Genomic DNA, 15,297 nt, shown 5'->3' on the forward strand with positions numbered 1-15,297 from the left:
TTTTCCTCATTGGTCCCATCTGTGCGTGCCTGCCTCCATGACTAGCAATTCTGGCTGCTGTGCTGGGGGGTAATCAGCCCAGTTACCTGTAAACAGGGAAGGCCATCCTCTCTCTTCTACCTTCTGTTTGTAAATCCCATTACAGTCAGGTCATAAATAATATACACTAACTTTTATATCCGTATAATGGCATCCACACTAGGAGGTTACACTGAGTTAACGATATTGCTTTCTAAAATGATACAGTTAAATTGGTACAAAACCAGTGTGTAGATATAGACAACAAGTAGATATAAAATATCGATGATGGAAGCGCTAAGAAACAAGGAGATACTAGTGGTCATGAAAAGCAAAGGTCACAACCCCTGCTGCCTATCTATTGCTGAAGTTTGTTTTGTATTATCACTCTTTTGAGCAAAAGAAAAAAAGTAATATTTCAGGCTTTAATTATTTTCTGTCTGTAAACTCCGATGTATAAAACATGTTTGTGAATTCAGGATATTTCCCAAAGTAAATGTTTCGATCTGATCTGTTTGAATAAAGCACAGGAAACGCAGTACTCAGAGGAATAAGTAACAGAATAACATATATTTCTAAATATTTATAATATTGTATATTTTAGATTAAATGAATATTTAATTTCACCATGGGGTTTTTGTCTGCTGACATCTGATATCAAACACAGTTTGAAGAGAGAGAGAGTAAATTCAGCTCACGGAGGCATAAATGGTTATTTCATTTGCCTGATTTGTACCAGTTACTTCTTAAAATCAGCATAATCACTGGAGGGATTAATTAATTTGGAACCCCAGAGAAATTCATTAATTGATCCAAAAGCCCTTGTGAAAGGAATAAAAAATATCTGAAGTTATGTGTTGCAGATACACGTATGTGAATTTAAGGACAGACAGGTATATACAAAGAATGCCACTAGACTACCAATGACCTCAGTGGGCTTTGGATCAGGCCCTAAATTTCTAAAGAATGATTAATGAGAGTCATACAAGCACCACCACTGCTCATTTAGGGACAAGACAAGGGTGAGCAAATATAGATCAGGACTGAGGTACGTGGTGAGGGCTGTTTGGAAGGAAATGTATACAACACCTGCTTGCAAAATGACTTGCTCTGGCCACTGCATCAGTTCTGAAATGTTCTAACCCAATGTAGAAGAAGAAAAATATGCTTGTTTGGGGCTTTTTCTGCCAACAATGCAAAAAAATAATATTAAATAATAAATGAAAGCAGCAAATAATTAATGGTGAAATATTTATCTAATAAAACATCCTGAAGCTTTCCAGCATTTTGCTCTACCTAATAGGAAAAACAAACAAACCAAAACCAATTTGATTAAGGAGAAAAATCATTGGTGTGAATCCAACTCCAATCATTTGTGACCTATGGATGATTTGCTCACCTGAGATTCAGTCCCAGCCTGGGAAGGACACAATAGATCTTGTAATCAAGACAGCCAAGTGAGGGCAACTTCACTGACTCCCCTAAACTTCTTCCTGAATTACAGAGAAAGGAGGAAAAGTTTCCTCTTGTTTCCTCTCTGCTGGTCTGGTTTACTGCATTGCGTCAAAACAAGCTCCCCGGGGGTTATAAACATGAAACAAGTGTTTCTAGCAGAATAACTAGGCACTCTGGGACCAGTCTGAGCTCCCACGCACAGCAAATATAGACTGCCCAGTTCCCTTTTACCAGCACAGCAGAACTGTTACTATCGGCAGTACATATCCACATCTGTTTCTTGCACATTTCCTAAAGGGGTTTGCAGATTTCAGGTAGCGTTGAGGTTGCAGAATAACTGCTTTAGACAAAGCAACTCCTGAAGGCAAAGCAAATGCAAAGAACTGAACAGGGCAGGGGCTGATCCCAGAAAAACATGAATAGAGAGACAAAGCAGGTGAGGTAATATCTTTTATTTGGACCAACCTCTGTTGGTGGGTGAAACCAGCTTTCAAGCTTACACAGGGGGGCCAGCTCAGGTGATATGAGAGACCTGGATCAACAGCTGATGCTCCTCGAGGGCTCAATCTTGTGAGGTGTTGAGGAGCTTCAGCTCCCCCCCGAAGTCATTGTGAGTTGTAGGTGTTCACCATTCTGCTGGATCAAGCCCCCAGATGTGAGGCAGGCCAGTTAATTTTGCACTGTTTTGCTTTAACCTCCTGAGGTCCACGGGAGTTCTGCCTGTAGGACTGGACTTTGGCGCCCTACGGATGTGGCAATTATGGGCTTGTTTAAGAAAGTCACATAAATGAAATTTCCAGTATTCTATTTCACACTGACAACACACTGCTGTACTTAAATGCTGCTTTGGTGGTCGGGGAAATCACTTAGCAAACACCACAGGAAGTATCGGGTAGTCTGATGTTCTCCTGCCTCCTGATCAAATAGCAAATAGCATTGCTTGTGATTTCCTCATCCTTTTTACCATGATTGCCATGCATGCTTGTTTTGTGCTTCACTGGAAAGGAAGAGAAAATGTGTTTAAAAGAGCAAGAATCTAATAGTATACATTTTTTATCATTCTTAGCAGAATTGGGCAAGTTTGGAAAGAAATGCTCCCATAAAGAAAGATATTTAAAAGGGAAAGCATTCAGTTGTCTAGGTTCATGAGCATTACCAGATGTAAGCAGAATTAGAAAAACTAGCATTTGAACGTGCTGTTATGTTCCTCGCCCAGCAGCAGCAACTCCAGTTATCATATATTCCAAGGCCAGAATGAACCATTGTGATTGTCTAGTCTGACCTCCTGTATAACACAGGCCACAGAGTTTCCCCAGAATAATTCCTACAGAAAATCTTTCAGAAAAGCATCCAATCTTGATTTAAAAATTGTCAGTGATGGAGAATCCACTGTGACTCTTGATAATTTGTTCCAGTGCTTACTTACTCTCACCCTTAAAAAATTACACCTTATGTCCATTACGTATATGTGAAGACAAGGCTGTGTTTCCTGAACCCTTCGTTGCTAAACTCCCTTGTGGCTTGTCTACGCATAAACTTCACTCTTCAGTGAAGACACTACGTACACCAACAAGAGGGGCTCTCCCATCTCCACAGGTAATCCACCTCCCAGAGAGATGGTAGTTAGGTCGGCAGAATTCTCCCATCAACCTAGTGCTGTCTTCATCAGGAGTTTAGTTGGTTTAATTGTGTCATGCAGGGATGTGGATTTGCACACTGCTAAGCCAAGTAGTTATATCGACCTAATTTCATACTATAAACTAGGCCTTGTCTCTTTTCCACTGTTTCCTGGGAGCTATGGGGAGGGAAATCTATTTTAAATGCTGTCACCACACAACTTCCTCTTCACCCCCCTCTTCTCACCATCACACAGATAGATGCCTTTGGAAAAACTCTTAAAAACTCTTCAAGTAATGAAATACACCCCCTATCTCTTGTACGGTGTAGAAAGCAGAGTGAAGAAAATAACCCACTATTTAAAAAGTGCTATCTATAATCCATTTCATTCTGTCTCTTAGAAGTGTTGTACATTAGAAAACTTGCTCTGGTTTAACTAGATCAATTTTAAATCAATCTAGCTAAACTTGTGCAATCTTTGATGTAGATGCATTTAAACTGGTGTAATCTTTGCTTAAATTGATTTAGTTTCACTTGTTCGTTTACCTAAATGGGACTCAAGTGCTGCATATGGCTCGTGCTGGACATCTGCACAGGAGCAGAATTTCATTGTGCATCTCTATACACTAGCTTCAGTGAAAATAAATATACTCAGAACAAGATATGAGATACTTATGTTGTGTGACTTGCTCTCTGGTTTTGCATCTCTCATAGCCTTTCCAGTTGCTCTCTTTTTTTGCCTACTCGGTAAACATATTTCATGCAATTTTAGGCTGATGTTTGGAAGTTAAAAGGAGAAAAATATATATATTAGCATATGGAAAATTGAATTCAGTGGGCTTTGGGTTAGGCTCTAATGCATGAAGGATCTGAATGAATTTCAGCTGATGCCCTCTGAGAACTGTTTTTTTGTCAGAACATGCTAATATATATATATTTTCCCCTCTCTACCACATTGGATTCTCTCATACTGATGTTCAACTAAACGTGTCCCTCACACCAGTCTGTGTGTGCAATGCAACTCCCAAGCTGCAACGTGAAACCTTTCCAGAAATGTAGTGACTACGGCTTTAGAGTATATACTCAGACTGCCGTGCCTGTCTGGAAATGCCATTACTTCAGCGGGGTTCTGCATGGACCCAGCAGTCTGTCCATGTGCTATACTTTGCATCTTACAGGGGCTTATAACACTCCCCCACATCCCTTCGCACACAGTTATTTCCTTCACTGTTTAGACAGTTCAATACAGATTATGTTCCAAGAGACACGAAGAATTTGTGAACGATAACTGAACGTTTACGTCACCAAAAGCACCAGCTGAAAAGGAATATTTACCAATATTACATGTCCACCTATATAGGATTGGAACATTAATACTTTGCTCTAATCGTGTGTATAATTCCATCAGTCATTTCCAAACGTTCTTGGTAACATACGCCACACACTACGAGAAAACTGTGTATGCAGTTCTTAAACTTTATTGTTTAGCTTTATTGCACATACTTGATTGAAGCCTTCGTTACTTTAACCATTCAAGGTTTCCATAACTATTTTGAATTTAGTTTAAACATGTTTTGTCTCCCAAGTGACTTAGTATTTTTTAATTTTAAGGTTTTGAATCATCCAAATTGAACATAACTCCTGAACTGATAAATATACACCATGCATATTCTGGAAGCAAGCCAGTGGGCACTCTGCAAGCATACGGATACTGTGCATAGAGAAAAACATCACAGAACTTTAACTTTAAAACTAAATTGTCTCTCAATTAAATACATGGTGCGACAATTTTAGCTCAGTAAATTTATGGGTTGTTTTGTGACCTGATTGGGAAACCTACACACAGGGGCTAAATCAATCCTTCTTCTTCTCTTTCTTCTCTTCCTCTCCTGCTGCCTCTTCCTTCTTCTCCCCATCTTCAGCTTCCTCAGCAGCTTCTTGGGATTCCTCTCCTTCTTCTGCTTCCTCCTCTTCTCCTCCTTCCTCCTCTTCACCCTCTTTGGCTTCCTCAGATTCCTCTTTGGCACCTTAAAAAAATTGAGCAGCAATAAAGCATTCCACATCTTGCAAGTAGCACTGCTGAGACAGGGTCTCAATTCTGCTTTCATTGAAGTCAGTGATAAAACCCCTACTGACTTCAATGGGAGCATAAATGAATTCGGCTTCGGGCCATCAATAGAATTTATATTACATTAGGGTGTGTTTATTTTGGTAAGGGCTTTCAAGACACTACGGGTGTTAGGCTCCCAAATAGTATTGCATTTCAAAGGGATTTGGATGCTTAACTTTTCTAGCCTCCTTTGAAAATCCTGGCTTAAAAAAACCCAAACAACTGATTGCCAACCCATTTTTAGTCCTGATCCAAAGCCCATTAAAGTCAAAAGGATTCTTTCCACTGACTTCAATGAACTCCGGACGAGCCCTTTAGTGCATTTCCTAGTGGACCACCAGATGAACTTTTATACTAAGTGGGTCTTAGAGAGTCATTTAAAAAAAAAAAAAACAAATTTGCTTTCAGATATGTGTAGTTGAAATCCTCCCTCAAGGATTAATCATCACAGATCATTAATATCTGCCTGTATCATTTTTTTCTGCCGCTTAGGCATTTAAGAGTTTACCATCTGTTGGTTAGTGCATTAGACGACATTGCCCTGAGAACGGTTATATCATCAAACAGAGAATGAAGATTCCCAATGAGCTCTTGTTCAAGGCAACAGAATGACCAAAAAAAATTGCAACAGGAACTGGGAAAGGATGCTCTGGACAGTAATTATTTGTAAACGTTTCTTTAAAGAGTTCCAGGTTGCATAAAGAATTTAATAGAAAAAAGTACTGTGATGGAAGGAGGATGGTGAAATAACTGGCAAGATCTTCAGCTGGTGTAAATCAGCATAGCTTCACTGAACTCAATAGCATTGATTTATGCCAACTGAGGATCCGGTTCAAGATGTTCTCTGGGAATTAATATTTAGTTCAAGATGTTCCTGTTCCTTTTAGGAATGCCTGTAAATGTTAAATTAGGTATTGTTTATTGCCTTGAGAATTTGCCCATAGTGCTTTCTATTAACATAGCCCATCCTCTTCCTTTGAAAGTCATCTGCAAAACTCCCATGGACTGCCAGGGAAGCAGAATCAGCCCCATAATGTGTTGAACACTCAATATTTATCAGATCTCATCCTTTATGTTATACTCAGGTGTTCCCACATACGTACCATGGAGGGTCAATTCAGTAGATCTGACTTATGTGAATAGCCCCATTTAAGCCAGTGGATCTATTCACTTGAGTTAGGAGTATTTATATTAATAAAGATTTGCAGATTGAGGCCTCATACATAAGCAGAGGTGAATTGTGGAATAGCATGCTTTGAAAGTAACCAAATGTACCTTCTTCCTCTTCTTCAGCTTCTTCTCCTCCCTCTTCTTCCTCAGCCTCCTCCTTCTCCTCCTCCTCCTCACCTTCTCCTTCTGAAGGCGGTGCTTCTTTGGCCTCTTCCATTTTAGCTGCCTCAATAGTCTCCTCTACTTCTATCTGTTCTTCCTGAACGTGACTGGAGTAGTAAGCAGGGAAGGAACGGGTTGACATCAAATAGGAGCTGCTCTGTAAACCACTGTAGGCAGATCTACCAAAGACTGGGGCACTCTGAGTGTAGCCACTGGTTATGCTTCCAACACTGGTGAAACTAAGCCGTGTCTCTTCACCTTCCAATAATTTTCTAGAGGAGGAAAAAGAAGCAATTATTTATCATCTGTCCCGCAGTAGCATCTAGAAGACCCAGTCAGGGCCAGGGCCACATTGTACTAGAAGCTGTACAAACACAGAACAAAAAGACAATCTCTACCCCAAAAAGATGACCACCTTATACACCTTTAGTAATAACCACCAGCTGTCCAGCAATTATACACTGACCCAAAGAGACAGAATGGCACTTCATTAAGATGAGTTACAGAAGGTAGAAATTAGACATCAATGTGCATCTCTGGATGTCAAGATCCCTTTAAAAAGGAACTAATGAAAAACAGTACTAAAATAACATCATTACGACAAAAATAAAATAATGATATAGCAATAACTTTACTCCCAAATATTAGCCTTCAGCTGAGATTTTTGAAAGCATCTAAGTAACTTTCAGTGGGATTTGTGCTCCTAACTCCCTTAGGCACCTTTGATAATCCAAACCTTTGTGTTCATTATTTTAATTAGGCTTTGCTGGTTCTAACAACCTTTTTTGTATTCAACAAATCTAAGCATACTATTAGATGGTATGCAAGGCTTACTATAGAATGAAGATTTTGTCCTGAAGCAAACATTTCGCCTTCCAATCATCTTTGGTTGGCTTTTTTATTGGGGGTAGTTAATAAAAACACTGAAGAATGGAATAGAATCCTACAGGAAAGCTGCAGCAATGTTTTCTTTAGTGACAGAAACGTGCAGAAAATTGACCTAATAATTCTTATCTATTTCTGACACCTGTTAGTCTATGAAAGACTAATATGGGCAGCTATCATTCTTGCCAGATATTTAGTGCTGGTTATTTAAGGGGTTTAAAGCTAGTGAGAGAGGCATGTGGGAAAAAAATGGAATTTCTCCAGCAACAAGAGAAAATTTCTGATTCATTTAACGCTTTCTAAATCATACCTGTATGCTGCAATTTCAATATCCAGAGCCATTTTCACATTGAGAAGATCTTGATATTCTTTCAAATACCGGGCCATCTCACTCTTTGTGGTTCTCAGTTCATTTTCTAATTTATTAATTGTGTCCTGTTGGGAATAAGAATATTTAGAAATACAAAATCCTGAGTTCCTTTTCTGTACTGCAGTGATGGCTTGGAAAATAATGCTACAATCCTATTAAACGTAACCCTGCTGCAGAAAGGCGATGTATTAATTGACCCAAGTCTGCCCTCAAATATCAGGCTGAAACTCACATTAAGTGCCTCATCCATCACCTGATAGGGTTTTTCCATGTCTAACATCAATTATTCCATTTAATTTAATTTTTTTTAATCTTTAAAGTGGTTCTGATTTTCCCTTATTTCTCCCAAACAGCAGCCAGAATTTACTTTAGTTCCCACAATTTTTAGAAGTGTTTATTTGAGGGCACAAAACGACAATATTTCAATAAATACTATTTTATTTTTTAACCTCATGTCATTTTTCTTTGATTTATGGAACTTCATCTTGATAAACACAATGGGCCAGATCCTTGGATGGTATCTATTGGCATCGTTCCTCAGGGGAGCTACATCAATTTGTACCAGTCAAAGATCAAGCCTATTAGATTTGGTACTCACTATCAGCATTTTCAGAAATGTTTATCTACTCTGTTTCCATCCATTTTCATCGAAGAAGTGATGGATTCTTTGCTACTTCAATCTAGTTAGTCCCTAATATGGTGGTTACTGAAAGAGAGAATGACCCTCTTGAATCGTATTTTGTTTGAATGATATAACTGCCGCTTCCTGCACTCTTTACTAAGGCAAAATTTCCAATTAACTTCAGTCACAGAATCATAGAAGTGTAGGACTGGAAGGGACCTCAACAGGTCATCTAATCCAGTCCCCTGCTCGCAAGACAGGACTATGTAATAACTAGGCCATCCCTGACAGGCACCAATGAAGAGTTTTGCCTGAATAAGGGTCACAAGATTTTACAAGTGATTCAAGAACTAAATTATTCCTGAAATGTTTGTATCTTTTTAACATAAACGCTCTTCATTTTTCTTAATCTTTTATTCTTTACTCCTTTTGCATTGTCTAGCATTATCTTCTTAAGTACATTAAGTTTTCATTAAAGGATAAATTAAATCCTTTAAAAACGTATCCATGTAATTAATATCACTGAACATGCATTAGAACTCATGCCACCCATTCTGATTTCATTCATTAAGTACAATATGCAATTCATAAATAACCCGACCCAATGAATTTTAATCCTGTTAATATAGCTATAGTCCAACATGCAGCACAAGGAATACACCATGCATCATAACTAACCCAATGTTTTAATTGTAGTCATGTAATTAGTACTGTATTAAACACCCTTGTAACTAATGCCACTCTTTTCACAGTGTTTTGTCATAAGCGTGGCAAAACGTTCATCATAACTAAGGGGACTTTTAATTGCTAATCTCTATTGCTGTGGGGACCGTTTAGTGGGTATCGGAGTTCTGCTTGTTTGCTAGGAATTAGCTTTTAACTTAACCCTTTAAAACGGTTCCTGTAATTAATACAGGCACGGTAGCTAATGCAAATCTTTTCCTTCCTTTCTCCCGTGGCTGAGAATACAAGGCGCCCTGGGCACTTCGCGTTTATTCGCAAAGAAGCGCCGCCTATGTTCTGGGGCTCCCTGCAGAGGGGCGAGCGCTGACCAGCGCCCTGAGCAGGGCCTGATCTAAAGCTGGTGGGCGACAAGTGGTGTCGTTCCCATCGACTCCAGCGGGCTTTGGATCCGGGTCTAGGTGCTGGGGATTTCTGCCAGGGGACAGCTCCCTGGCCAGGCGCTGGGCTGGCTGCGTTCAATTACTTATCTAGCTGCTGGACAGCTCCCGGGCTAGGGGCAAGGAATAGGCCCGCAGGGACCTGCCCCGGCGCCCCAGGGTTCCACCCACCTGCAGGGCGGAGATATCGGCGTTCTGCTTCTCCTCCAGCTCCTGCAGCTGCCGCTCCAGCGCCTCGTTCATGCCGCGGGTGGCCTCGATCTCCAGCGTCTTGGCTTTGAGCAGGCGGCGGCTCTCGGAGATCTCGTCCTTGGCGGCGCGCACGGCGTCGGTGTTCTTGGCGGCGCTCTCGGTCAGCACGGAGAAGCGGCTGCGGAACCACTCCTCGGCGTTCTGCATGTTGCGGGCCGCCAGCTTCTCGTACTGCGCCCGGATGTCGCGCAGGGCGGCCGAGAGGTCGGGCTTGGCGGAGACGTCCATCTCCAGCGAGAGGTGGGCGTACTGGATCTGCGCCTGCAGCTCGGCCAGCTCCTCCTCGTGCACCTTCTTCAGGAAGGCCAGCTCGTCCAGCAGGCTGTCGATGCGCTTCTCCAGCTCGGCCCGGGCCAGCGCCGCCTCGTCGGCGCCTTTGCGCACCTCCAGCAGGCGGCCCTCGGCCTCCTCCCGGCCCAGGAGCTCCTCCTCGTAGCGCGCCTGCAGGCCGCGCAGCGTCTCCTCCAGGCTCTCCCGCTCGCCCTGCAGCGCCTGCTTCTCGTGGCTGGCCTCCTCGGCCGCCAGGCGCAGCTCGCGGATCTCCGTCTCGTAGAGGGCCCGGAAGCGGGAGGGCTCGGCGTGCTTCTGGCGCAGCACCAGCAGCTCGGCCTCCAGCACCTTGTTCTGCTGCTCCAGCTCGTGCACCCGCTCGATGAAGCTGGCGAAGCGGTCGTTCAGGTCCTGCAGCTGCAGCTTCTCCTGGCTGCGGATGGACTTCAGGTCGCTGCTCATGGCCGCCACCTGGCCCAGGTCCAGGCTCTCCACCGAGGTCAGCAGGGAGCCCGAGGCCGACGAGGCGGCGTAGCTCCGCCGCACCGAGACGGAGGAGACCGGCGCCGAGAGGCTGGAGTAGCTGGAGCGAGCCAAGCCATAGCCGCCGCCGCCGCCGCCGCTGCGCACGGTGGAGATGTGCAGCCGGGGGCTCTCGGCGTAGCGCCGCTTGTAGCTGGGGAAGAAGGACTCGTAGCCGAAGGAGCTCATGGCGCCGCCCGCCGGAGGAGGAGGAGAGGCTGCTCTGCGGCTGGCCGGCGCCGCGCCGCCCCTATTTATACCTGCACACCGGGGCGGTGACGCAGCCCTGCCTCAGCACCCGGCTGAGCTGATCGCCCTCGCCCCGCTTCTCCATCCCCGTCCTCCCACGGCCGCTCCTCCGGCCCCCTCCCTTCTCCTCCTCCCCCCCCCTCGGCAGCTCTGATCAGCCGCTTCCATCCCCTCAGCACCTTTCACCCCACCCCCTTAGCGCCATGCATCCTTCCCCACCCCTCAGCTGACTTTGCAAATTCTCCCCACACACACACACGTCAATCTCCTCTGCACTAATACACAGGGATTCTAGTAATACCGTCTGAATACATCTAATATAAAGTATACACACACACACGCATTATTGATAGGGTAGGAGCCTAAGGGAGTTAGGTGCCCAATCCCCATTTTAATTTCAATGAGAATTGGGCACCTAACTCTTTTATTAGCTTTTGAAAATCCTAGCATGTAGATGCATGTAAAGCCGATTCGTTATCCTGCAGCTTAGTTTGCTTTCATCATAATTTATCCAACACACTTGCAATTTATCTTTACTTGCCTTTCCACCATTTCTCTGCTGTAGAATTTGTTATATCCTTTTCTAAGCCAGCCAGTTACATTAATTCAGAAATAAATGTGTTGGTTAGAATAGCTTGTTACCTATCACAATGAAATACACCAACACACACATATCAGTAAAGCTATCTATCTGCCTATCTCTGCATTTGTGCCCCATGAAATTTGCTTGGAGTCAGTCTGTTTGAACCACAGATCAGAGGTAAATGAATATAGCTGTTCAGACAGACTTGTAGCATCAGGCTGAGTGGGAAACTCCATGGGGATATTAAAGCAACTGGACAGCTGCTTTGTATTAAATATTGTTCCCCCACCTGTTCTGAAAAATTTGCTGTTGATTAATTAAAACAAAATAATCTTTATGCCCTGGTTGCTTTACACTAATTATAAATGAAGATGTTGAAAGAATAAAAGCAGGCAGTGTAAGTTTCATAGATTGTCTGAACACAATTATAGGATGTTTCTCCGGATCAGAAGGGGTTATTATAATGACAAAAGAAGCTGTTAAATGAAAGCTTTGTCTGAGTAAAGACTAAATAAAACTGCAGGATTTGGTCTACATTTATTAGCGGCAGACACTGCAAATGCTTAGTTGCTTCACAGAGGAAGAGAAACAATTTACCTATATTGATATAACACTTGTGAAGTGTATCTGTCGATCTAACATATTTCTGTAGTGGTATCTAGGCACTGACCACACAAAGGACTGGCAAAAATTGTTTGCTTACTGCAGATAACTTCTAATAAAGATGGAACAGGACTGTTTTCCCATTACCTTAGGGTGGTCTCAGAAGCTATGTTTACACGTAAAATGCTACAAAGTCTACACAGAAAATTACAGCCCCACAGCTGAAGTCAGCTGACCCGGGCAAGCCAGGGTATTTAATTGCTGTGTAAATGTACCCTGAGACTGCAGTCCCTTTGTATAGAATATGTTGTCAATTGAACCATTGTGACTATTGAAATATGTTAGTGATACATTAACACAGCTTGAAAACTAGCTTCTGCATAGTAAGCAAAGGGCCAGTTGCTCATCTGGTGTAAATGAGCATAGCTCCTTTGATGTCAATGAACTTATACCAATTTACACTAGCTGAGAATGTTTCACATATGGCCTTAGGTACCTGCCACATTTTACTTTTAACCAAGAAAATTATTTTGCCCATTGTTCCAGGAAAAGGGTTGTGAACTCTACAACTAACACAGGCAGTGGGCAGCCAATAAAAATAATTCAGGGCGCAGAGTTTTTGCGAAGTCTCAGATCTATGCAGTGGAGATGGTTGCACATCACTGCATAGAGCTGTGATTCCTGCATGTACGGCTTCTGTAGTTTGCCAAGCCCTTTGGGAAAGGACGCAAATGGAACAAAGGCTAGACTGCTGGCTGACTCAGCACATCGCTATTGACCACAGTCATGTTTCTTTCAAGTGACTCCTTGTTTACCCCATGCGCTGGGTGTCCCTAAGTTTCTGGCTGCCAGAAACTAGGCTCGGACAACAGTGGATGGATCACTCGATAAGTCTTCTGTTCATGCTCTCTGAAGCATCTGACCCCAGCCCCTGTTGGAAGACAGACTACTGGGCTAGATGGACGATTGGTGTGACCCAATATGGCCATTCTTATGTTCTTGTTTGCTATATGGATCTGATCTAAATCCCATTACAGCCAACGGAAAAACTATTGCTGACCTCAGTGAGCTTTGGATCAAGTTATCATGGGTCAGATCCTCAGCTGGTGTAGATTGGCATAGCTCCATAGATTTCAATGGATCTACACTGATTTACACTCACTCATTGGGGAGCTGGCCTTATAGTTTTTATTACTGTTTCATTTAATATTTTAATCATATTTGAGTTTCACACCTGAAGAAAATAGGATTAGTAATAGTAACAATAGCGTGGCCTTATATAATATTGTAAATCTGGCGCTTTAACACTCTCTCCAATAGTCCCAGAGAGGGGATGCAAAGAGTGCAAAACCCATTCCTTTGGGTTAACGACTGGTGTCAGGAAGAAAGAGGTGTAGACCCAGTAGACACCCCTGCATGCCAGCTGCGGTGTTGGGCTTCTGTGTGGCTCAGTGGGGACATTGTCAGCCAGGAAGAGAACAGAGCAAATAAAAGTCATCTTCTGGAAGCTCATAAGTATTTAGGGTAATGCTGACTCGGCTTTTTCTACCTAACTTTGTCCTCCTGCTGTTCTTTCCAGGGTGAGGAGCATAGTCTAGGCCCTGGTGTTTTACTATAAATAAAAAACAACCTAAAAGTGCTAGTAAACAGAGGAACAGAGGATTGGCTTTCAATTATCATGTAAGGGCTCCTGCTGCTTCTCCTGAAAAGCTGTCTGCACGTTTAGTACTCTCTTGAAAGAAACATGAACGTGGTCAATAGAGATGTGCTGAGTCAGCCAGCCATTTAGCATTTGCTCCATTTACATTTGCTGAAGCAAAAACCTGAGGCTGCACACTTGCTATGTTAATTAGTTATGGGTCTCGCAGATCCATCCAAATTAAACCTCCATGGAAAGAATCCAAAGTCCGGTCTTGTGCTGAATTCTATGGAAATAACTCTAGTGCCAAAAGAATGACAGCTGCTCATCCATTCACTAATACTTCATAGGCTAAAGCAAGTAAGAGCTCCATGGAAATAAACACCTGTATACACTGTTAGCAAACCTTCCTCTCCTCTATATAATGCAGTTATATTATATGTGCCTAATCCATCAGGGGAGTTACAGCCCCAGGGACAGATTCTCTGGTCTGCTAAAGCCACTTTGAGCAGCACAAAGTAGTCTTGAGATACCCCCTGTGCTGGCGCACTATCTGCTGATAGAGATGGCTCAGCTTCAACCTGGGCCAGTCACCCTCCAGCCAATTCCAGCATAACAAGAAAGAGGGAGCATCTTGGAGGTGTCGGGGTGCAGTGCTGGCATGGGGGACGGAGAGCGGAAAGGGTGTGACGGAGCAGAGACTGGCTACATCTGATTCAGATTTTACACCAGTGACGTAAATTAGGGCTGCCCTGCATATCCCTTATTTCCACCGAAGTTACATCACTCAGCCGGCTCCCTGCAGCTGTCCTTCTCCACTCCAAAGAAGCACAGCTCAGATGGAGCAGAGGATCAAGCCCCTCCACGTTTAACATGTTATGTCACCATGTGATGTCATGTCATTCACATGCTGCCATATACAGAATAATGTGTACTGTGGTGTGATATCATATTTCACTGCGCATCAACCACACTCATACGATGGGTGATCGAGAGACATTATTATGCGTTGTACTGTGTAGCTAGGGGATTCCCCTTCCCCAGGCCTTTTTCTCTTTTGTAGATGGTTAAAAAGTGACATAGGACAGCTTTGGACATTGCGACCATTGGACATAGCAAGGGCAACAGCTGTCCACCATAGCCTCCTCCAATGTGCCAGAGCTCTGAGCCGAATTGGAGAGACCATCTCTAGGTCTCAGATTTTTCTGTTTTATTCTAGTGCATCTTGTTCTTTATGAAGTAGTGATGGATCTTAAATTTCACAAAAAGTTTCAACTTCCTGTATCCTAAACAACCCTTTAATATGAGGCAATACTGACACAAGTCATTGAAGCCAATGAGAATTTCGCCTGCGTGGACTGAAGGACTGGGCACGTATTGTATAGTATATGGAAGATGAAGAAAGAACTGCTAGCGGGTATTTGTTTACATTGAGTTCTGGTTTGCTTTTGCCTACACAGTAGCTAGTAAGTGGCTGAGCCGCTGTCATTATTTTATTACTGGAGCCAACCCCACGTTGCTCAACACAATAACACTAATTTTCCCACTCTGAGTTTGTTCTGCCACTTGATTACAAGAACAAGTGGTAACATCCAGCAGCTCCTTTCATCTAAATTCCATCAATGAGTGCTTAATTAGATGAGTCATTA

At 43.0% G+C, this 15,297-nt stretch overlaps 1 protein-coding gene across 2 annotated transcripts; it reads right to left on the reverse strand.

Annotated features, from left to right (window-relative positions):
- Nucleotides 1-1,910: 1,910 nt before the first annotated feature.
- On the reverse strand, nucleotides 1,911-10,815 carry NEFL (neurofilament light chain). Of its 2 annotated transcripts, XM_067543712.1 has the most exons (5): nucleotides 9,702-10,815; nucleotides 7,728-7,852; nucleotides 6,476-6,804; nucleotides 4,931-5,117; nucleotides 1,911-2,470 (listed from the first exon to the last, which is right to left on the reverse strand). In XM_067543712.1, the coding sequence occupies exons 1-4, from the start codon at nucleotides 10,761-10,763 to the stop codon at nucleotides 4,945-4,947; spliced, it is 1,689 nt and encodes a 562-aa protein (XP_067399813.1). In that variant the 5' UTR covers nucleotides 10,764-10,815; the 3' UTR covers nucleotides 1,911-2,470; nucleotides 4,931-4,944. The 2 variants fall into 2 exon arrangements, with proteins under 2 accessions (XP_067399813.1, XP_067399812.1); XM_067543711.1 differs by lacking the exon at nucleotides 1,911-2,470 and having other exon boundaries at nucleotides 4,547-5,117; nucleotides 9,702-10,814.
- Between the last annotated feature and the right edge of the window lie 4,482 nt (nucleotides 10,816-15,297).

Source organism: Emydura macquarii, unplaced genomic scaffold (genome assembly GCF_026122565.2).
Source record: "Emydura macquarii macquarii isolate MOO-44397 ecotype Brisbane River unplaced genomic scaffold, CSIRO-AGI_Emac_v2 contig_967, whole genome shotgun sequence".
Taxonomy (NCBI): Eukaryota; Metazoa; Chordata; order Testudines; family Chelidae; genus Emydura; species Emydura macquarii.